We start from the raw sequence: 22,971 nt of genomic DNA, 5'->3' as shown, positions 1-22,971 counted from the left end.
TGGGCTCCCAACAGTCAAGCATAGAGCAAGGTGTTCCCAACTTTTCCCTGCTGCCACACTATTCAAATAAACAACTACCTCCATCAGCTATGTATTCCATTACATATAAAGATTCTCAAATGAGGCCTAAGAATACATCCACCCCACCAAGCACAAAGGGCCGTATGAAGAATGAAGAGCAGGTGCAATATTAAAAAGCACCTCCAGGGGCTCCTGGGTGGCTCAGTCGGTTGGGCCTCTGACTTTGGCTCAGGTCATGATCTCACAGCTTGTGAGTTCAGGCCCCCGCACTGGGCCCTGTGCTGACAGTTCAGAGCCTGGAGCCTGCTTCAGATTCTGTATCTCCCTCTCTCTATGCCCCTCCACTCATGCTCTCTCTCCTTCAAAAATAAACAAACATTAAACAAACAAACAAAAAAAGCACCTCCCAAGGGTGCCTGGGTGGCTCAGTTGGCTAAGCTTCCGACTTCAGCTCAGGTCATCTTACAGTTTGTGAGTTCGAGCCCCGCGTCAGGCTCTGTGCTGACAGCTAGGAGCCTGGAACCTGTTCGGATTCTGTATCTCCCTCTCTCTCTTCCCTACCCCTGCTTGCGCTCTGTCTGTCAAAGATGAATAAACGTTTAAAAATTAAAAAAAAAGGAAAGCACCTCCCAGAGGTCTGATACATCTCCTGGCCACACCCAGCCCCACCTACCAGTTTCCCTCACACCCCTTTCCTTGTTTTAAAATTAAGTAGGTTCAAAAAAATATAAAGCACACCAACAAAGGGGCAAAACTGAAGGAATTTGGGATTCAGGATGAATTGATTCATCACTATACACAAAATAATCTCAAGGGTACAGCTAGAACTTTCCCAGACTAAGTAACAGATCCACCACATCATCGTGTAAGAGTAACTTTATACAGAGGTGCCTGAATCGTGCAGGAATACAGTGCAGTGTCATTGGAGTTGAAAATGTTAAAAACAGGCTCATTTACAAAATCAAGTTGAAGTTTTTTTCTCTACTTTTATAAAAAGAAAACTTTTTGAAGTTGTTCTGCTTTTCTTCAAGAAAACAAAGTGTGCTCTTTCCATAATCTCCTAATATCTTCATACTTCACACAACACAGTATTTTGGGTTCAGCTCTTCTTACCACCATCCATTTATGTGAAAATTCTCCAAGGTTATAAGCCACGTGAAAAAATGCCTCCACTGTGGGAAAAAAATTATCACAATGCTGTATTGAGAAAGGAGAGATAATGGCTGCTCAGATGTCAGTGGCAAATAGTTTTTTACCCTCTACTTGTAAAATCTTTGGGGTTGGCCAGGACTCCACTGCCAGGTACTTTTCTTTCTCTTTTGGGAATTTATTTTTTTCTAAAATGCTGCCAATGATGCTATTATCCTATCAGGGTAAACGTGCAGCCATAACACAAATTGTAATGTAAAGGCAATAGATGAAAAAAATTACTAGAAGCCAACCTGCTGTTCCGATGGAGTCTGGGGCTGACACTGCAGTTGGGGACCAGGTCCAGAAGGTCAAGCTGTGACGTCAGTGAGTCACAGAACTGACTCAGACTACTCAACTCCCAGGAGACTGAAGGGTAGGTGACCCAGTATATCACCCCAGTCCTGAGGCTCCAATGCTCACACATGCTATCAAGGTCCTCCTTTTTAGTTATAAAACTATTCTGAACTAAACAATGAGTGGTTAATTTTTAAAAGAGGGGTTTAATTTGGCAAGTAGGGAATCCCAGCAAAAGAAAACGAGAGGTTCTTGCAAACTATTTCACTCAGGACATACAAAGCCTGATGAACTACTCTTACTGGAACTACTCTTAATCCTTGAAACAGCAACTCTATCTCCATAGAGTAGTCACAGTATTTATTTTCTAGTTTTCCAATCTACTTAGGTAAAATTACATAATGTAACAATGAAGAATTGTTAGTATTTAATTCTCAAGATTCTACGGGGACCATTATCTTTTATTAATAGCACTGTTCTTAAGACAAAATTATAATAAAATCACTTGACAGAAAAACTGGCTGATAAATGTCTTCCTTTGATTCTGGAGGCTGATAGAAATTAAAGTTTTCTTTCTAAACTTAAACCTCAGAATTCTGGGTGACTTTTAAAAAAATGGATGAACGAATTTCTAAATATAAAATGGAGATAATTCAATCTTAAAACTCAATACTGAAAACATTTATTAATAGAAAAAAGTCCAATGAATTCTACAGAATGAAAATGCTCAGTCTTTTCCAATAGATACTTAAAGCTAGTGATCCCACTTTTCATTAATATTTGCTAAAATCTATGTAACAGCTTCTAGATTTAGTTATTTGTTCAGGACTGGAATGAAGCCAAAGACACAAAAAAACAGGGATTAAACTAACCTGTGAGCAGCTGTTTAAAAAAAAAAAAAGACTACGTACACATAAAATAGTATTACACACTTTAATCTGATTGACATGGAGGAAGTAGGGAGGATGTGAAAGAAATTTAGTTTTAGCTCTGCTTTATGCATAACCAGATGCTTCTTTCCCAAAAAGTATATTGAGGTTTTAAAAACCACATTTGATCAGAATACTTCAGGAAAACATACTAGTGTAATCCAGGAAATACACTATTTGCAGAATAGGAAAATCGTCATGGGCAATAAAAGATTAAAACAAAAGAAAGCACCTGGGTTTTGAGCAGTTCTAAGGTGAGTATATCTGCAGGAATAGTGTAAATGCTCTTGACTGGCTGCTATGGAAACATGCTAATGAGGATTGGTCCATATCTTAACATTTTTTAAAATATGCTTCTTTGGAAGAATGGCAATATGAGCTGGGAATAAAGATGTCCTTTCAGACACCCAGCTTATTGGCCTGGGTGAGAACGACTTTGAGAACTGGCATGAAAGCTGAGGTCTCACTGAAGTTGCTGGTGCTAACTATGTGGGTATGGATGGTCAATCCTTCTGAGTAGTTTCGAGTTTCAATGCTCCTCGCAATGTTGTGTAAACCATTGATGATCGTGGGTGAAAGCTGAAATAAAGGTAGAATCAAGAGAAAAAATTAAATTAAGGAAGAATTTCCCATAAACACTGATATTTAAAAGGAACTTAAATATTATAAAAAAGCAAATAAACCATTTAGCATTTCTAGAAATAGTTTCTTGGACCAAGCAACTCTTTAAGTTATAAAGCAGAACCATGACAAAATGATTTATGTAAGGAAACTATTATGAATTATGAACATGTATAAGCCAGGTTTTTGTTTTGTTTTTTTTATAGAAATGAAGCCAGATTTCCACCCTGAGCTGAAATGCTAACATCTTCCTCCACTTAAGAGCTTTACTTCTTCAATTATTTTAGATATAGCCTCATACCTTTTAAAAATTTTCCCATGTATATGAAGGGAGTTTAAAAATTCTTAATCACTATATCTCAGAGTAAGGACCCTATTTATTCTCAAACCTTGTCTATAATAGAGATCTTGAACTTGTGGCCTACCTGCATGTGTAGGACAATAGTTCTTACCAGGTACTCAATTTATCAATTCTCAACGGTTTTTGGAATCTTACCGTCTCTTAAAACCATAAAATCTATAGTTTCTGTCCCCCATTATTTGGCCTACATGCCCATACTTTTGAGGGAAGAATTTATTTTGGATCAGTCCATGGACCACACCACTTCTACTGTTACATCAACTTCCTTTGGTTTGGTTCTTGTGAAATAAGTGATGGGACTGATGTGAGGGTAGGGAAGAGAATGCTGAAATGGAAACAATACAGGACATATATAATGAACGGAAGACCAGTTACCCCAGGGCCACTACAAGTCAGTATGTATTTCTACTCTTTGTTACAAGAGGAGTTAAAACTATACCCCTGCCTGACAAACACATACTCTCTCTCTCCCCACTACCCTCCCATCCCCAATAAATGACATTTAAGACTCTAGCTAGAGAAAGCCCATTCTATAACTGTCACCACAATTTTATCCCCAAATACATTATATACGTGTGCTGGTGAGATGCTCATTTACTAGCTACTAAGAAAAAATGATTATCATAGATCCTTCTTTTTCCCACAAACTTACTGTCTGTTCCCTAAGTTTATCATATAGAAACTCCAAGCGTTTGCTGGCATCATCTAGCTTCCTCTTGGTTTGCTGCAGGAGAGGAAAAACAGATGATGTTATATTAGAACGTTAACTTTAATCCAAAGACTTTGCCTTAACTCATTTCACTAACACACTCATCATGCTGAACAGCTTCATTTAAAAAAAAAATTTTTTTTTAACATTTATTCATTTTTGAGAGACAGAGAGAGACAGAGAGCAAGCGGAGGAGGGTCAGAGAGAGAGGGAGACACAGAATCCGAAGCAGGCTCCAGGCTCTGAGCTGTTAGCACAGAGCCCGATGCGGGGCTCAAACTCACAAACTGTGAGATCATGACTTGAGCCAAAGTCACATGCTTAACCCACTGAGCCACTCAGGCGCCCAGCTTTATTTTATAAAGAAACAGAGGCAACTATGAACCAGAAACCTGAAAGACCATTACTGAAAGACAGAGTTCAGTAACCTATTAATGGGAGGGTCGGGGGAGAAAGGTAAAAGGATAAGGGGCTTCCTTCTGGAGTGCAAGATGGAGTAGTGGTGGATTTCACGTGGACTGCAAGCTCATCTGACAAGGTGTGTGCACATATAACTGCACTATTCACAAAAACAGGAAGGGCCATCTGGAGGAGCAGTGCATCATTGTACACCAGAAAAGAGGATCTAAGGACAGTTATTGTAAATTATGGGTGCTAGCAGGCTTACACAGAGGTGAACTGGAATCTTATTTTAACCTTTCTACTTTAATATTACTTGTACGCTTAGTCCATTTGATAGTTAATTCTGCTTCTTTCTGAGCTGTTAGAACACCAAGAAAAAAAGAAAATTATCTTCTGGTGGCTTAAGATTACTAAGACGGAAGTAGTAAAATGAGTTCTTAAATTAAGGAGTCTTCCTACCTCCCAATCCACGTACTAGAAGTCCAGTGACAGAAAACTATTCTAAAGCTAAAATTACCAGCTTCAATTACAATGTAATTAACTTAATGACCTACATTATGCAGTAACCTTAGAAGTGACACTGGTCTTCAATATTTATCGAGTGCCTATTATTTGCCATGCTTATGTCTCATGGAGCTCGGATTCTATTGGGTGGGAAAAAGATACTAAATAAATAATATGTTGTACATGAGATGGTGATGAGTGCCAGGAAGGAAAGCTAACAGTGTGAAGGGCTAGAAGCGCTGGAGTGCGGGCAGTAAAGAAAGGTTGGAAAGCTACTGGGACACGGGAGCAGAAGCCTGGAGCAAGTGTGCAGTAAGCAATGCAGCCACGTGGGGGCAGCATTCCAGGCAGAGGAGTGCTGACGCGCGCTGGGTATGCTGCAGGACAGTGTCAGCGTGTCACAAGAAGAGTAAGGAAAAGCTCGGAGCTTTTCCCCATCGTGTATAATGTTAGTTGTGGGTTTTTCATACATGGCCTTTATTATGTTGAGGTACGTTCCCTCTACATCTACTTTGTTGAGGGTTTTTACCATGAATGGATTTTGTACTTTGTCAAATGCTTTTTCTGCATCTACTGAAATGATCAGATGGTTCTTATCCTTTCTCTTGTGGATGTGATGCATCACATCAATTGATCTGTGAATATTCACGGAACTGCATGTCATCCTCAGGCAGGGGCCATGCTGATCTTCTCTGTACTGGTCCAATTTTAGTATCTGTGCTGCCGAAGCGAGCAAAGATTTATCTATGAATACTGAACCACCTTGCATGCCAGGAATAAATTCCACTTGATTGTGCTGAATGATTTTTTTTATGTATCAAAATCCCAACAGCATTTTTCACAGAACTAAAACAAATAATCCTAAAGTTTATATGGAACCACAAAAGACCCCAAATAGACAAAGCAATCTTGAAAAACAAAAGCAAAGCTGAAAGTATCACAATTCTGAGCAAAGCTGTAGTATGGCACTGGCACAAAAACAGACACATAGATCAATGGAACAGAAGAGAAAACCCAGAAATAAACCCACAATTATATGGCCAATCCATCTTCGACAAAGGAGGCAAGAATATGCAATCGGAAAAAGATGGTCTCTTCAATAAATAGTGTTGGGAAAACTGTAGGGCAACATGCAAAAGAATGAAACTGGACCACTTTCTTACACCATGCACAAAAATAAACTCAAAATGAATTAAAGACCTAAATGTGAAACCCGAAGCTATAAAAGTCCTAAAGAGCATAGGCAGTAATTTGACATCAGCCATAACATTTCTCTAGATATGTCTCCTGAAGCACAGGAAACAAAAGCAAAAATAAACTATTGGGATTACATCAAAATAAAAAGCTTTTGCACAGTGAAGGAAACGTTCAACAGTTAAAACTGAAATGCAACATACTGAATGGGAAAAGATATTTGCAAATAACCTATCTGATAAAAGGTTAGTATCCAAAATCTATAAAGAATTGATACAAACCCCAAAAACAAATAATCCAATTAAAAAATGGGCAGAAAACATGAACAGACATTTCTCCAAGGAAGGCACACAGATGGCCAACAGACACATGAAAAGATGCTCACCACCACTCATCACCAGGAAAATGCAAATCAAAACCACAATGACATATCACCTCATACCTATCAGAAAGGCTAAAATAAAAAACACAAAAAACAACATAGTGTTGGTAAGGATGTAGGAAAAAAGGAAACTTCTTGCACTGTTAGTGGGAATGCAAACTGGTGCAGCACCCGTGGAAAACAGTATGAAGGGTCCTCAAAAAGTTAAAAATAGAACTACCCTACAATCCAGTAATTGCACTAGTGGGTATTTACCCCCAAAATACAAAAACACTAATTCAAAGGGATACATGCATCCCTATGTTTATTGCAGCATTATTTACAATACCCAAATTATGGAAGCAACCCAAGTGTCCATCAATAGATGAATGGATAAAGAAGGGGTGGTATGTATATGTATATAGACATACACACACATACACAACGGAGTATTACTCAGTAATAAAAAGAATGAAATCTTTGCTATTTCCAATAACATGGATAGAGCTAGAGGGTGTTATGCTAAGTGAAATAAGTCAGTCAGAGAAAGACAAATATCATATATTTCACTCAGATGTGAAATTTAAGAAACAAAACAAACTAGGGGCGCCTGGGTGGCTCAGTCGGTTAAGCGTCCAACTTTGGCTCAAGTCATGATTTCACAGCTCGTAAATTCAAACCCCATGTCAGGCTTTGTGCTCACAGCTCAGAACCTAGAGCCTGCTTCAGATTCTGGGTCTCGGTCTCTCTCTGCCCCTCCCCTTCTTGCACTCTGTCTCTCTCTCTCTCTCTCTCTCTCTCTCTCTCTCTCTCAAAAATAAACACACACACAAAAAGAAAAAAAACAAAAAAAACAGAACAAACTACCAAAGGGGAGAAAAAAAGAGAGACAAACCAAGAAACAGACTCTTCACTATAGAGAACAAACTGATGATACCAGAGGGGAGACAGGTGGGGGGATGGGTGAAATAGGTGATGGGGGAGTACACTTATCATGAGCACTGAAAAATGTATAGAATTGTTGAGTCACTATATGGTACACCTGAAACTAATTAAAAGAAAAAAAATAAAGAAGAGGGCAGAGGAAGAGATGAAGCTATTAAGGATAACATTAGAAACTAAGTCATGTGGCAAACTTGCTCTCTGTTGTATGAACATAACTAAAGTGAAAACAGGAGTACAACTATACTGTAAAAATGACTCCAGCTATTTGTGAGGAGGGGACCTCTTACAGTCCCCGCTCAAAGCTAGTATCATCTAGCTACCAGTAGGAGCCCTGCCCCAATGTGGCGGAGTCACCTGGATGGGATAGCATATTAGGGCCTCTCCCCTAACTAGGTACAGGAATTATAGAAACAGTTTGTCTTTTGTGGTTCTCATCTGGCCCAGGCCTCCTGTGGACCCAGAACGAAGATAAGATGTTGACCTAGAGGAGTTTAAAGTCAACAAAAATTTATTAAGTTGGGCTGGGTATCATGTGCCTTCTTAACCTCTCTATACTGACTCATGCCTGAAGGAGGGCTGGAGTCTTCCTTCATTTTTAGTTTTGAATGACTGTGTCCTATTTAGAGGTATGCACAGGGGACAGCGTATACTAGGCCCTCTGCTCTCTGTTCCTAGCTCAGTCTTTCCATCACTTCCAGAATGCTGGGCATGAAGATTTATGATAACCTTTCCTTGCTTCTGCTTTCCTGACACTTTTAGTACAGGGAACTGCCTTCCAAAAGACCGGAAGAAAGTTGCACATATTAATACTCAATGTTTGATGAAACAACAAATTCCAGGAGCTGTTTTTCAAGCAGACAAGTGGCCAGTGGCTAAATAAACATATTCAATGTTTGCTGGCAGAAACTGAGATTTCATCTAAAACAAGACAGCTTTGTGGAACTTTTGTTGTTGCCAATACACAGGCATCCTCTAGGTAAACTAAGTAAAATCAGTTGCTTTAACTATGAATATGACGCTAGTATCGAAAACAATTATTTTTAAGATCTTTGCAAAGTTACATATAAGATTATCTACCTACTTTTAAAAGCTTTGAGTAAGCTCAGAAAGAAATCCCTAACCTGAATTTTTTATATACCACCATTCTGTTCTATTTATGTGCCAAACATGAGGTCTACTGATGAAAGGCAATGCGGCACAGTGGTTGACAGCATAAATTCTGGAGCCAGACTGGGTTTGAATTCTGGCTCTGACCTTGGGTGTTACTTAACTGCTTTTTGTCTTAACTTAGTCATCTGTAAAATAAAGATGACAGATCTACCTACCCTGGGGTTGTTGTAAGGATTAAATAAATTTATATATAAAAGAAATTAATTATATTTTTTTATGTAAAGCAAAGTACACAAGTGCTAATTTTATTACTATTGTACAAACTTTTGCAGAATCTTGTAGGACTCCATACAGTTACAGAAGAGCTCTATAAATGATTATTAAAAAAATTTTTTTTAATGTTTATTTTTTTAAGAGAGAGATACAGAGCATGAGTGGGGGAGGGGCAGGGAGCGGGGGAGAGAGAGAGGGAGAGAGGGAGAGAGGGAGAGAGGGAGAGAGGGAGAGAGGGAGAGACAGAGACACAGAATCTGAAGCAGGCTCCAGGCTCCAAGCTGTCAGCACAAAGCCCGATGCAGGGCTCGAACCCACAAACTGTGAGATTATGACCTGAGCTGAAGTCAGATGCCAAACCAACCAAGCCACCCAGGTGCCCTGAAGATTATTTTAATTAAGCAAAATATGAGAAAAAAATACATACAGGATCTGTGGCTGAGGAGAGGCAGCGCTGAATAAGATCCTCAAACGTGGTCTTTAGAATGAGGTGCTCATCTGGAATAGGTTTCTTGGTAATTTTTTCTGTTGGCAAAGACTGCACATGCTGGAAGAAATAATAGCATAAATGACCAGAAATGACCAAAAGCTACCTATACGCAAAGCCCTGAAACTCTGTGATAAAGAGAAACCAGCTAACTACCTTGTAGACAGGCTGTGACAAATTAACATGTGAAATCCCTTGGGAGAAGTAGAAATGAAAATCAAATATTCAGTAGAAGGTACAGACACTCCTCCTACAGCTTTGATTTTGAAAACCAGAATTGGATATAAAGAGTTTGATGAACTACGGAACATATGTTGATCACTATTGTATGTACCTGAGGGGAAGGAGACTGTAGACCTATGCCAGTAGGATATAAAAGGGCAGTTACAAAGCTGGCTAGTTAGAGTGGCTGCTTGCTCTGCTTGTTGGCTCATTTTTGTTTATCTTTCCATTCTTATGTTCTTTGATTTATTCTTGGAGGTTGGTAACTGGGCTATTATCAAACTGCAAGATTAAGTCAAAAGTTAGGATAGAAGAGACCATGATGTTACTGAATGTACAGATGGAAAAACAAAGAAGGTATGTTTAAGTGTTTAGGGTTCTGATTTATTAGTACATTCATTCAAAAAATATTCGGCAATTATGTTCTAGGCACTGGCTATGTATTTGTGAGCCAATTCAGAAAAGATCTCAGCTCTCTGGCAGTTTTTAGCTAAAGTAAGGAAAAAGAAGTTTTAAAATGTCATACAAAAAGCAAGTTTACAAATACTTACATCTTAATGACAGATGTTACTTGAACAAAAAGTAAAATAATAAAATGCCATAAATACATGTAAAATAGCAACTGCATTGCTATTTTATAGCTAATAAATTAACATTAATGGAACCAACAGGCAATATAACTGGAATTTAACTGAGGGGAAAGTTCTCTTCAGGAAATTCTATTAGAAAGACAAGTAGGAGTTAACTGGTGAAATGGGGAAGTTAGAGTGTCAGAGAAAGAATGTGTACAAAGGAAGGACCATGATACAAGAGGACTAAAAGGAGGCCAGTGTGGCTGAAGCAGAGAGACAGCAAGGAGGAATATGAAGCTGAAGGGCTTCCAGACAATGTGAAATAATTTGGTCTTTATCCTGAGAACAATGTTTTAAACAAAGAGGAGACAAGACCAGATACAACGATCAAAGTCAATGCTTGTAGACCAGTTAGAGGCTCCTGCACTGCCAGAGACTGGAAATGAAAGCAGCATGGGCCAGATTAGAAGTGTATGCGGACAAAGGATTTGAGAGAGATTTTAAAATAATATCAGCAAGATTTGGGGATAGATTTGAAAGAGGGATTAAAAGAAAAAAAGTATAAAGATGATTCCCAGGTTTTTGGCTAGATTGAATATGGATTATGATGCCATTTTACTGAAATAGGAAACACCAAAAAAAGATCAGGTTTGGGAGGAAGCCTATGAATAAGGTTGTAGAAATGCTGAGTGTGAGGTGCCTTGGAGACATCTAGGTGGGCAGGTAGCTGGCTATTATGGCCTGGCTGAACATATACATCTGTGCAAGCTCTCCCTTTCGATGGTAACTGAGGTTCTGGTCTGGGTGAGTATTGCATGAGCACCTAAAGTCTAAACAAAAGTGAATGGCTGGGTAGCTTCCCAAACTAACATAGACTTGTAATCAGAAAAGAAAAGAAAAGAAAAGAAAAGAAAAGAAAAGAAAAGAAAAGAAAAGAAAAGAAAAGAAATTAACAATGCATCTTTGTAATTTATATTCCTATGGAAAGAAACAACTCCTCCCACCTCCATCAAAACACTGGTTTTTAGAATGCCACTTTTAATATTTAGAAGTTCCTTAGGCAGAACTATCTCTTAATAGTAAAGCACACTCTTGTGATAGAGATACAACCTTTATAAATTTGACTTCAATGAACCAAAGACAAAAACAGAACTAATTTTATACTTTGTGCAGGGATTTGTTTCACCTTCACATGCTGAACTTTGACCCAAACTCTTTACTTTTCACAAACTGATCAAAATGTTCATCTTTGTATGTTTAAGTCGGTTGTATCTGACTTTTCATCGTCTAGAACCCTGTGCCAACTAGCTGTTTATATGTGAATAGCAACTACAAATTTATATCTCCAGCTGAAGATAAAGCTGTATATTACTAGCTCTTATACATACACAAGAAATGATATAACTCATTACATTTTTATTTTAGATTTTAAAAGGAAAACCCTTTGGAAATAGCTTCTGCTTAGCAAGCTTGGCTGAAAATACAGATTCAACTAATCTTAAATTGTGGGTGCTGATTAGGTCAAATGAAATATAATTGTCAAGTTAGTGTAAACATACACTAGCAATTATAAAAGCCTCTTCTAGAAAGTTTATGGCCATGTAATTGAAAAATAATATCCATCCATGATCAATCTTAAAAAAAGGGGTTACTATTTTTTACTTAGGTTGTCTTAATTGAAACCAAAGTTAGATGCTCATTAATAAAGGTGTAAACATAAAAGTTAACACATTAAGAAGAAAAAATGAACTGAAATAGAGCCATCTCCTCATTCCATTAACACAGATTTGTTACCTGGATGGTATTTCCAATAGGAGCCCCTGGGGCACCTTCAATATTGGGCTTTGAGAAAGATGGTGGCATGCCTGGTTGACCAAGAGGTTGCTGTATGCCATGGAAGGTCTGGCCACCTGGAAGATGTGGCTGTGGAAATGAAGCTTGGCTTGACAGAGGTAAAGGAGCTGAAGGTTGTTGCTGCAGCATCTGTGACTGGGGGTCACCCAAAGGGTTCATGATTGGTGATGTGATGGGAACAGGAGGCATAAAGTTTTCAGGTATCTTTTAAAAGACAGAAATAAAAGACACTAAGCATAAGAAAAAAAGGTACAATTTCCTCACCTTTAAATAGGGTTTAAAAAATTTTTTTTAATAGTAGAATACTTTTTCAAATGAGATTTTATGCAGAATTCTACAGTAAAACGTAAAAGTAGAGCTAATCTGGCTCAGAGGGGTGGGGAACTCAAAACTGGACCTCTCAGTTTCCCCTTTGCCTTCCACACTTACCCTCGTATGGGAAGCCAACACCTGGTGTTTTTGAAAGAGGATCTCAAAGTCTAGAGAATTATATCTAGCAGTAGTGGAATCAGATAATGTGTGTTTATATTTAATGTGACCAAGATGTAATACCCTTTTCCTAGATCACTAAGTAGACATTAACTATCAATTCAATCATATTAAAAGTAGTAGATTAAATTCAATCTCTGAATTAACCTAAATTTGTTTTTTTTTTTTCTCATTTAGTGTCTCCCAATTTTATTGTTATGACCTCTCCCTACTATATTTGAGAAAAGGACATCACAGTGAGTAAAAAAAAAAAAAAAAAGTAGAAATGAATATTTCTTGCAGAAAGAAGAAGAATCTTAACTTCTGCTTTAATGGCTGTCAACAGTTACTGACATTTAAACAACGCTCAGCTACAAGGTGATTTCTTCATTCATACTATATGTGATAAACAAAAATAGTCCAAAATATAATTACCAAATTCCTGACTATTATTGGAACCCCTAAAAGACATAAAAATCACTGGAAATTTTTGTTTCCTATTCTTTGAAAGAAACTTGTTAGAAATTTACATCTTATCTTCTTTTTAATGTTTACTTATATATTTTTGAAAGAGAAAGAGAGAGAGAGAGAGAGAGAGCACGAACAGGGGAGGGGCAGAGAGAGAGGGAGACACAGAATCTGAAGCAGGCGCTCCGAGCTGTCAGCGCAGAGCCTGACATGGGGCTTGAATTCACGAACTGCGAGATCATGACCTGAGCCGAGGTCAGACGTTTAAATGACTGAGCCACCCAGGCGCCCCTACATCTTCTCTTCTAAAGGAAGTTAAATTCACACCACTGTACTGTTTTTAACTTTCTTTCCTTCCCTTCATGGAGAAGATGCAAGCTGAAATGCACTTTAAACCTATCAGTCAGTAAGCTTTGCCTTCAAAAGGATCAGTGAAAGGTAGTATGTTCCAGGTGGCTACATGATTAAAGAACATCTGTAGGCAACTGGATGGACATCTTTTTCTGGTACCTTCTTCTTCTTGGGTACTCTGTTCAAAGCTGGAGGATCATTCCAACCATTCTGAGGACCTATAACAGATAATAAAGAGCATTTTCCTTTAGAATTCTGAAAAGAGGACAACTAAATTGTATCCATCGCATAGTACCTTCAAATTCTGCCTTAACTAACCTGAGGATAACCATCACAAAGGTTTTACCAGCTCAGGTGTGGGGATCACTCTGTAGCCCTGGATTCACAAACTCATTCCCTCAAATATTCACAAGGTCTTGGCTTAGGAGGCAAGATAACTTGACATTATTTCCATTGAAAGTGAAAGAGCTGTACTAAATTTAGGGATGGTGAAGTGTTTATGTCTATATTGGTGTATAACTTTCAAATCAGTTAAGAATTCTCTTGTAATAAAGAAAAAAATCACCTGAATCTGCTAAAAAAACAAAAACCTTGATGTATTCAGCATACTAAAAAAATAAAAGTAACAATCTCCTACTTCCCAACAGAGTAATTTAATATAAGCAATTGAACATAAGCAAATTATCCACATGGTAGAAACAGTGTAAAAAAAAAACAAACAAAAACAAAAAAACCGGGTCCCAATTACACAACACCAGCAATTTCATCATCCTTCCCTTAAGAGTTACTTATGAAGTATAAAAAAGCATTCAGGTATCTGTGATAAGATTTTTTTTTAATGCCACACAAAAAAATTCCAGATTGGCAGCAAATATAAAATTAAACTACTGTCAACGTTAGTAAATTTCCTCTACACGCACCCCCTGCCCCCAAATCTTCATCTCAAAGTGAAAAACAGACATCAGTAGCAGAATTCATTAAGTCTCTTAATGCCAGTATGTTTAAAAAAAACATGCCAGAAATAAAGATAATTTTAAAATCAAAATATAATCATTTTACATTTCATTGAATTTTGTGTATGTTGTATATTTAAAGACCAAAAATTACTCCTCTTTTAACAAATTAAACATTCTTTCAGTATTTTACCTTTTACTTGTTCTACTGATACCCACGATATGAAATCACAACAAAATTGCTTAGACGAAAGAACCTGTGATCCATACATAATGTCACAGAAACTTTTTAAAAAAATAAGATCTTCTAACCAGCATGTACTCATTTCCCTTGATTTTTTTTTAAAGTTTCTTTATTTTTTTTTTTAATTTTTTTTTTCAACGTTTATTTATTTTTGGGACAGAGAGAGACAGAGCATGAACGGGGAGGGGCAGAGAGAGAGGGAGACACAGAATCGGAAACAGGCTCCCGGCTCCGAGCCATCAGCCCAGAGCCTGACACGGGGCTCGAACTCACGGACTGTGAGATCGTGACCTGGCTGAAGTCGGACGCTTAACCGACTGCGCCACCCAGGCGCCCCAAGTTTATTTATTTTTAAAATTTATTTTACCCAATGTGTGGCTCAAACTCACGACCCCTGAGCCAGCCAGCCAGGCATCCCTCATTTGCCTTGATTCTAAAAATGGAATTAATTTTCTACAAGTTTACGAGGAGACAGAATGCCAAAAGAGCCTCAAAACATTGAAGAGCTAATCACAAAACATTAAACTACATGCTGCTATCTGCTTAACAAATTCTTAAAGTTCTGGGCTTGCACAGAGAATCATTCAAATCTCTCTCATCACCTTCTAATCTTACTCATAGCTAAGACAATCTTGATATGGTCATGGTCTTTATGATTATATAAAATAGACGACTTTAATGATTTAAAGCTACTGGTGTCACCATGTTAATTCAATCAACTCTAAGATTTGATTTGATTAAGAACCCAAATTAAAAAATGATACTGATCACATTCCGAATATCATCAACTTTGAGGTTCACATGCATTATTGTGAATGTCCATTCATTAACTATATTTAATGATTGAAAATTTTCCAGAGGTATATTTTATAACTAATTCACCTTCCAACATAGGTGCCTGGTCTTGCATAGACTGATTTTCTGCAGACAAAATGTAAAAGTCACTTAAACAGTATTATCATGAAAAACATTCTAAACTCATTTTGTAATTGCTTCTTCTCCCTCCATCAAGCCAAAAAAGAAAAAAACTAATTTTATAAAGGAAAGAAACTTTTTAGTCAAGTCATGTGAAATGTCTTTTATCTAATTAAGAAAGTAATCAGCTTTTGGGTAAATTGAATTCATCTAGGTTGTGCCAGATCCAATTAACTATTAAACATTCCTTTTTTTCTCTTCCTGTGCTACATGTCTCTTTTAAGAAAAAAATTTTCCTGCCTACTTGAAATATTTCCCTGTTTGCATGGAATTTTTTTCTACTACTTGATCAGTAATATCACTGTGTGTGGGGGGAGAGCATTTGGTACTATTTAAAGCTGTGAATCAAAATCAGCTGAGGGATCGATCTTGTTAAACTGCAGATTCTAATTCACATTAAGTACAGGGAAAGGCCTGAGATTCTATTGTTCCAGCTAGCTCCCAGGTAATGCCAATGCTGCTGGCCAAAGCACTCTTTTAGTGGGGACTTAAAGAAAAATGGGAGGCTTTAGCAAGGTGGTGCCACTTTACTGCTAGATTTAGGAGGCAACAGGGGGCTGCACCCTGATGAAACTGTAATTTCATGTAATTTATGTCACACCATGAATAGAAACATAAATGAGAACAGGCCCAATAAATATGTAACCATCCCATATGGTCTTTTCTGTAAGAATATATGGATTTGTAGACTGTTTAGCACAGGTCTTTCAGAAACAACTACATCTCTTAAGAGAACTGAAGTTTCTGGCAGTGGACATGAAAAGAAAAGGGTGAAAACTAACACAGCAATGCCAAAATTATCAGATATTATTATCAGATATTCAGGGTCAGGCCAGGCCCAGCCTCAAATCAAAAGTATGCAGTGGAGGTATATTATATGCATATGTAACTTACGAAAATTGAACTATCTTCCTTTGGGGATAGAAGAACCAAGAGAATATAGCAATTAATGAGTTCAATTCGGTTTGAGTTCTACTCAGGAGGCATGTGCCTCAGAGAAATTGTGAGGTGGAGAGGTAACCCATAGCTTGCAGTTTTCCCTCTAATCTCTCATAGCAGTGACTTAAGCCCTGGGTATTAAAGCCTGGGAGGGTATCCGGAGATTTCAAAAACTGTAAGCACAAAAAGTTTGTGGAGCAACTTCATACAACCCTTTTGTAAAATGACTCCAAATTTATGATGAAATCAAATCAAATTCAAAATTAGGAATGACAACCCAAATTAGAAACAAAAAGACTTGCAGCAGGAGTACATAGCCAGTGGGGTAGCTCACATAACTTGAGGGTGGAGAACGTCTTGTTGAATAGAAAGTAACAGTTGTACAATAATCAAAGTTCTCCCCCAAATATATGCCTAACTGACTCCTCCCAATGTCAAACCATGCAATATATTTAGCCATTTTTATTTCATCCCAGACAATCCTTGTTCAAATGTCTTATCAATTTAATGCAGTTTTGTCTCAGCTATAATTCGCTTTTGAATTTTTTCACTTTTATGTCTTTAAATTGACTGTTTAAATATGACTTTTTAAAAACACAGCTAAACTGACCTCTGTAAATACGCCTTAATAGCAACCTTAGGTAATGCAAACTACATGAACAAAATAAGTATCTCTAGAAAACAGCATTACGGAGGTTCATTATAGATATGCAAAATGTTACTCTTGGTCAACATTTTTAAGAAATCAACATAGAACAGTCATTGAAAATAAATCAATACAGCATAATCTAATCTTAGACATAATTCTCCCATAAAACTATAATCTTTTTTACTCTTTCAAAAAACTATAAAATGAAGATAAATCTCTCTTTTTAAAACATGACATGACTTTAAAGGCATGAAAAATATGGTTCATGGTGTAATATTAAGAAAAAATGTAAGATGTAAAATTGTGTGTGTATATATGTGTATTATGATCTCAATTCTTTAAAAATAGGGGCACCTGGGTGGCTGAGTCGGTTAAGCATCTGACTTCAGCTCAGGTTATGATCTCACAGTTCATGAGTTCGAGCCCCACATCAGGCTCTGTGCTGACATCCCAGAGCCTGGAACTTGCTTCAGATACTGTGTCTCTCCCTCTCTCTGCCCCTTTCCTGCTCACACTCTCTCAACAATAAATAAATGTTAAAAAAAAAAAAAAATACATGCACACAATGAGATACTACCCATTAGAATGGCTAGAATTAAGAAAGAAAAAAAAAACAAACAAACAGAAAACAAGTGTTGGTGTAGATGTGGAAAACAGTATAATGCTTCCTCAAAAATTTAAATACTGAATATTGAATTTGATCCAGCAATTCCATTTCTGGGTATGTATCCTAAAGAACTGGAAGCAGGGGCGCCTGGGTGGCGCAGTCGGTTAAGCGTCCGACTTCAGCCAGGTCACGATCTCGCGGTCCGTGAGTTCGAGCCCCGCGTCAGGCTCTGGGCTGAGGGCTCGGAGCCTGGAGCCTGTTTCCGATTCTGTGTCTCCCTCTCTCTCTGCCCCTCCCCCGTTCATGCTCTGTCTCTCTCTGTCCCAAAAATAAATAATAAAAAACGTTGAAAAAAAAAATTAAAAAAAAAAAAAGAACTGGAAGCAAAGACTTGAACAGATATGTGTATACCTGTGTTCAAGGAGCATTATTCAGAATAGTTCAAATGCCCACATGCAGATAAATGGATAAACAAGATGTGCAATATAATACAGTGAAATATTATTCAGCCTTAAGTAGTAAAGAAATTCTGATACATGAATATTGGAGAGCGTGAAATAAGCCAGTCAAAACAGGACAAATATTGTATGATTCCACTTATATGAGGTACCTAGAGTAGTCAAATACAGAGAGAGAGTAGAACAGTGGTTACCTGGGGCTGGGGGAAACAAGGAGTTATTTAATGAGTACATAGTTTCAGTGTGGGATGATGAAAACTTCTGGAGACAGATAAGTGGCAATGGTTCTTCAGCAATGTGAACGTACTTAATGTCACTGAACTATACACATAAAAATGGTTAAAATGGTAAATTTTATGTTAGTATATTTACCACATTAAAAATATTTTTAATAGATGCATATAGACATACATAGATATATGTATATATGTGTACGAAAAGAATAAATAAACCTATCTTATCACTGGTAATATTTGGGCGGTAGAATTATAGATAATTTAAATTTTATTCTTTATAATATTTTGAGTCTTTAAAAATCCTACAGTGAAAAATTAATAAAAATCAAGGCAAAATTAATTTAAAAATTGAATATGGCATGTTACTGGAGATCCTTATCCACTTTCGTGTAGGGTTTAGTTCTCCAGTATCTTTGGGGAAGGAAGAAGGAACCACATGGTCCCACATATACAGGAGTGCAGCTGAGTACCATCTTTACTTGAATCCCACTTCTCACTTGGAACGTTCTTAGGTATTCCAGCAGAAGCAAAATGTGCTATATGCACTGGCTAAGATACTTTTCAGTGGATTCTTTATTAGTGCAGTGATATGAAGAATTTTGGCTAACAGACAATTTGAGAAAGAACAGAGCATCCTTCTTAACCTCCCATTTCCCCTATAAGCCTAGCATGTCACATTAAAAACAAGAGGGTCATGAAATTAAAAATTAAAGTTTAGAAAGACATGAATCCTTGAGGTCATTTTCCAATGACACAAGATAAAACAGGTACTTATAATTTGAGTAAGGAATATTTACGAAAATTAAAAACAATTTTTCAGAACACTGTTCTATGAAAATATGTAACATTATGCCCCTTCAAGACTTCTATGTGGCAAAGCATGAGACTATATACCTAAATTAAATTTTCCATGGTTTAATAAAATCAATAGTGTTTACTCAAAGACAGTTTCATGACAGCCTGAAGGTCATTTTATCAGAAAATAATTTTTTGAGTAAAATTCTAAGGCCTTCATATTTGAAAGTGCTCTCCTTCAGTAATAATAAGCACAGATTAAATCAGGACAGGGAAAAAGTCATAGACAGTATCCTAATTATCCTAGAGAGTAAAACCATGCCTTTCAGCAGTTCAAACTCCTTCGTGAACTTTCCTGCCTACTGTATGAACTATCAACTTCTTGCCCTGGCATAAAGCTTTCCAAAATTAGGGCCAAATATAAATGTTATGTTCCAAATTACAGCAAAGCTATGTGATGTTCACTAGAAATGTACTGTTCACTTCTGTCTCCCTACCTGTGCCTGGAATAATTCTGATTATAGACCAAACAAGTACCCATTAAGAATTTACTCAATGAATGTTCTGGTATTTGCAACATTAGTTTCTCTGAGCCTCAGGCATAATTTGGAGGCTCACGAACAGTTACAAGTCTTGCAAACCCTAGTGTCTGTCAAAATTATCCACTGGACAAATGGAATTCCCAAGTCCGATAGAGAACCATATGATATGAGACCCATAAAAAAGAAGAGAAAATTTTCATTCACAATTATTTGTACACTGTAAACAACATTTTTAGGAAATCAAAAAATAAAATATGGTAAAATACAGGGGACTATTAACAGGCAAGAGGTAACAAAGCAGCTGGCTTAGAACATGCTGAATACTGAAAAATGTTTGCTTCTTCTTCCTATTAGTCACTCTGTTTCTCAGCCAGGTTAGAACATTCTGTTACTTTGTATATAAGCAAAGACTTTATCTCAAGGCCAAATACACTTTTGCTTAAGAATACCCATGCAAATATTTAACTTAGATGATGAAGTAACAAAATACCTAAAACAGTGTTGTTATAGGATTTTTGTAATTCTAACATTGATAACTACTTCTATGACTTATATCAGGACTAGACCATCTGGTAAAGAAGAATGAACTTATTAGGCTTTATAGACTGAGAGACCTGGGTTTGTATCTCAACTTGGAGACTATCATCATGCAACCATGAGTTTAACTCCTCGGAAACCAAGTTTCCTCATGTCAACTAAAAAAAACATTTCTATTTCTCATGGCTCTGATAATTAAATAAGAAAATATATGGCAAATGATGGTACATGTCCAGTGTATGTTCAGTAAATGATGACTCACCTCTCTATTTCCCTGCACCACTTTAAAGTGGGAATTTTCTGGAACTCATCTTTCAGTCAAGAACTCTATTACCCAACTATTCAGAATAGATACTATCTTCACTATTGAGGTTTCAGAAGGTAATTTTTGAACTCTACAACTGAATTAGCACTCCTCTCTAAAATATCAATCTACTGAACTATTTATATTGAAAGTTACAGAAATTTTATTTGTGCAGTAAAGGGTGATAGAGATATTTGTGTGTGTGTGTGTGTGTGTGTGTGTGCGTGCACGCACACATGTGCACGCATGTATGTGTGAGATTTTTGGTACTCTGGCCTTTATATATCAGAGAAGAAAGGTGAAGGTATATAATTCTGCATTCATGAGACTTTGTTAGAATAGAATATTTCTTCAATAGATCCTATTTTATAATTGTTTTCAGTAATTATAGCTACTGCTTAAAATATATATACACACACACACACACACACACACACACACACACACACATACATACTGGACGCCCCAGGAGCAACTAAAGTATTAGGAGCAAAGCAAGATTCATTCATCTCTTTGTTCCCTTAGTTCAAAAACATCGGTTATAATCTAAAAGGGAAACTATTTTCAAATACTAAAAGGCACAGAGCTCTAATTTTGAGTCAGGTTTTGTGTAATCACAGCCAACTTTACAGTCACTATCCCCAAATGCTTTAATGTATTAATGCATTCAATCTTCTTCATGAGCTTATGAGCAGGTATTAATATTATTCTGAGGAGATGGAGGCTTGAAAAAGTTTAAGTAACTTACCCAAAGCTGAGGTACAAACCCAGGAGATTGAATTCCAAAGCCTGCATTCTTAACCAGTATGGTTAGTGGTTCCTAACCCTGATTCATCGATCCCTTTTTATAACACATGCCTTTGAGGCCCCTTTTGGTAGGGGCCAAAATGAAAACCAGATAATAAAACCTCCCCATAAAAAATTAATGTAATGCTCTAATTATAAAATGAGATAAGAATTTAGAAAACGTGTATCTCATTATAATAATAATTTAAGATTATGGTTTTCATTAGAAAACTTCAGGCATGACTACACTGTTAGACTATCTATCGAATCCTTGAAATTCCTAAACTATCTGAGGGTGGTGCTGCCCTAATGAAGAATCGCTGCACTACTGTCCACAGACTTTCTACTTTTCTGCTGTCTCATTAGAGATCCTCCGTCAGAGTTGTGTTCTCTCACTTTTTTCCTTTAGATAAGCATATCCAGATCCCTCATCTTTATAAATAAACATAACTATAAAATTATATACAATCACCATGTTTAATCTCCATGAATGGGCTTAAGGCACAAATAATTTTAAAAATGCTCAACTTCTCAGTAAGAACAGAGCAAAGTTTGGCTCTAAAGAAATTAGTGTCAATTAAACCTAGTTCCAAACACCACTTATCTTGCCAATTAATTTCTTACCACTTATTTTAAGTTTAGTGGCAGATTATATACTCTTACCCTTTTGAAGCTCTAAAGTTTTCCTCATTTAGCAACTAAAGTTAATTATGGGATGATCACACTTTTAGAAATAGTTTCAGAATTTGTGATAAAAACTCAACACCTCAGATTACTCAGTTTACAAAGAGTCAGACATAATTCCCCTCCATCCACCCATGTGTTCATGAAAAAATAAAGGAGGGAGCCAAACCAAATCCCTTTCAAGCGCAGACCTGTTCTTTGCGACGCAGGCAGCTCACTGGCAGCAGGCAGTGTACCTGTTGTTCCAGGAGGCAGTGCATAAGCTGAAGATGATGGTGGAGCTCCTGGTCCGCCATGCTGGAAGGATGCTCCAGAGGAAGGGGGAGGAGGGAAAGAAGCAGCAGAGCTGGAGGTAGGTGGAGAGGCCTGGGGCTGTGTTGCGTACAGCTGAGACTGCCCAGAATAGGAAGAAGCAGAAGATATGTAAGGGGTGTTAGGGTAAGCGTTTGAAGCAGAAGGAGCAACGGGCTGCTGAGGTCGATACATTGTTGACCCCCCTGTTCCGAAGGAATACTGCTGGGCTGGTTGATAAGCTACACCAAGGAGAAGAAACAGAAATTTTAATTAGTTATAAGTTTATTGACAGCAACAAAAAAACCAATTATCTCATTCTATGGAAATTATTTTTGTCATTATTATTAGAACAATAAGCTACAACCAAATATTAACTCTTATATGTTATGCTTTTGATGACTTGGATACCCTTAAATATACTAAAATATACCCATTGGATCAATATGTGAAATATGCCATCTCCAGACTGCTTCTGGCTATGAAAATCTTTCAATCATCAAACCCAAACACTGAAAGACCGACCCTTTTCTCAGACTTCCTGTGCCTGAGAAAAGACTGCAGTGACACCGACTAGCCACCAGATGGAACCATGCAGGAATTACACGTCCCAAGCACTCTCCGTTACAGTAAA

General features: G+C 37.3%; 1 protein-coding gene and 1 non-coding gene across 51 annotated transcripts in view; both read right to left on the bottom strand.

Annotated features, from left to right (window-relative positions):
* Positions 1-2,425: 2,425 nt before the first annotated feature.
* The window catches only part of SEC31A (SEC31 homolog A, COPII coat complex component), a 72,993-nt gene continuing 52,447 nt past the window's right edge, over positions 2,426-22,971 (bottom strand). For 14 of the 50 annotated variants that reach the window (XM_043572309.1, XM_043572329.1, XM_043572306.1 and 11 more), the window contains 6 exons: positions 22,238-22,579; positions 13,497-13,555; positions 11,991-12,254; positions 9,343-9,462; positions 4,070-4,141; positions 2,426-3,014 (listed from right to left, as the gene is read on the bottom strand). In XM_043572309.1, the coding sequence (XP_043428244.1) occupies positions 2,835-3,014; positions 4,070-4,141; positions 9,343-9,462; positions 11,991-12,254; positions 13,497-13,555; positions 22,238-22,579 (1,037 nt within the window). In that variant the 3' untranslated portion in view covers positions 2,426-2,834. Of the gene's footprint in view, positions 3,015-4,069; positions 4,142-9,342; positions 9,463-11,990; positions 12,255-13,496; positions 13,556-15,416; positions 15,456-22,237; positions 22,580-22,971 lie in introns of all 50 variants that reach the window. The other 36 variants (XM_043572320.1, XM_043572335.1, XM_043572315.1 and 33 more) reach the window with 3 other exon arrangements.
* LOC122479223 lies at positions 5,662-5,768 on the bottom strand. Its single transcript, XR_006296289.1, has one exon. It is a non-coding gene; the product is annotated as a U6 spliceosomal RNA (small nuclear RNA).

The sequence above is a fragment of the Prionailurus bengalensis genome, chromosome B1 (genome assembly GCF_016509475.1).
Source record: "Prionailurus bengalensis isolate Pbe53 chromosome B1, Fcat_Pben_1.1_paternal_pri, whole genome shotgun sequence".
NCBI classification, from domain to species: domain Eukaryota; kingdom Metazoa; phylum Chordata; class Mammalia; order Carnivora; family Felidae; genus Prionailurus; species Prionailurus bengalensis.
This window is presented reverse-complemented; position numbering and strand designations above follow the sequence as displayed.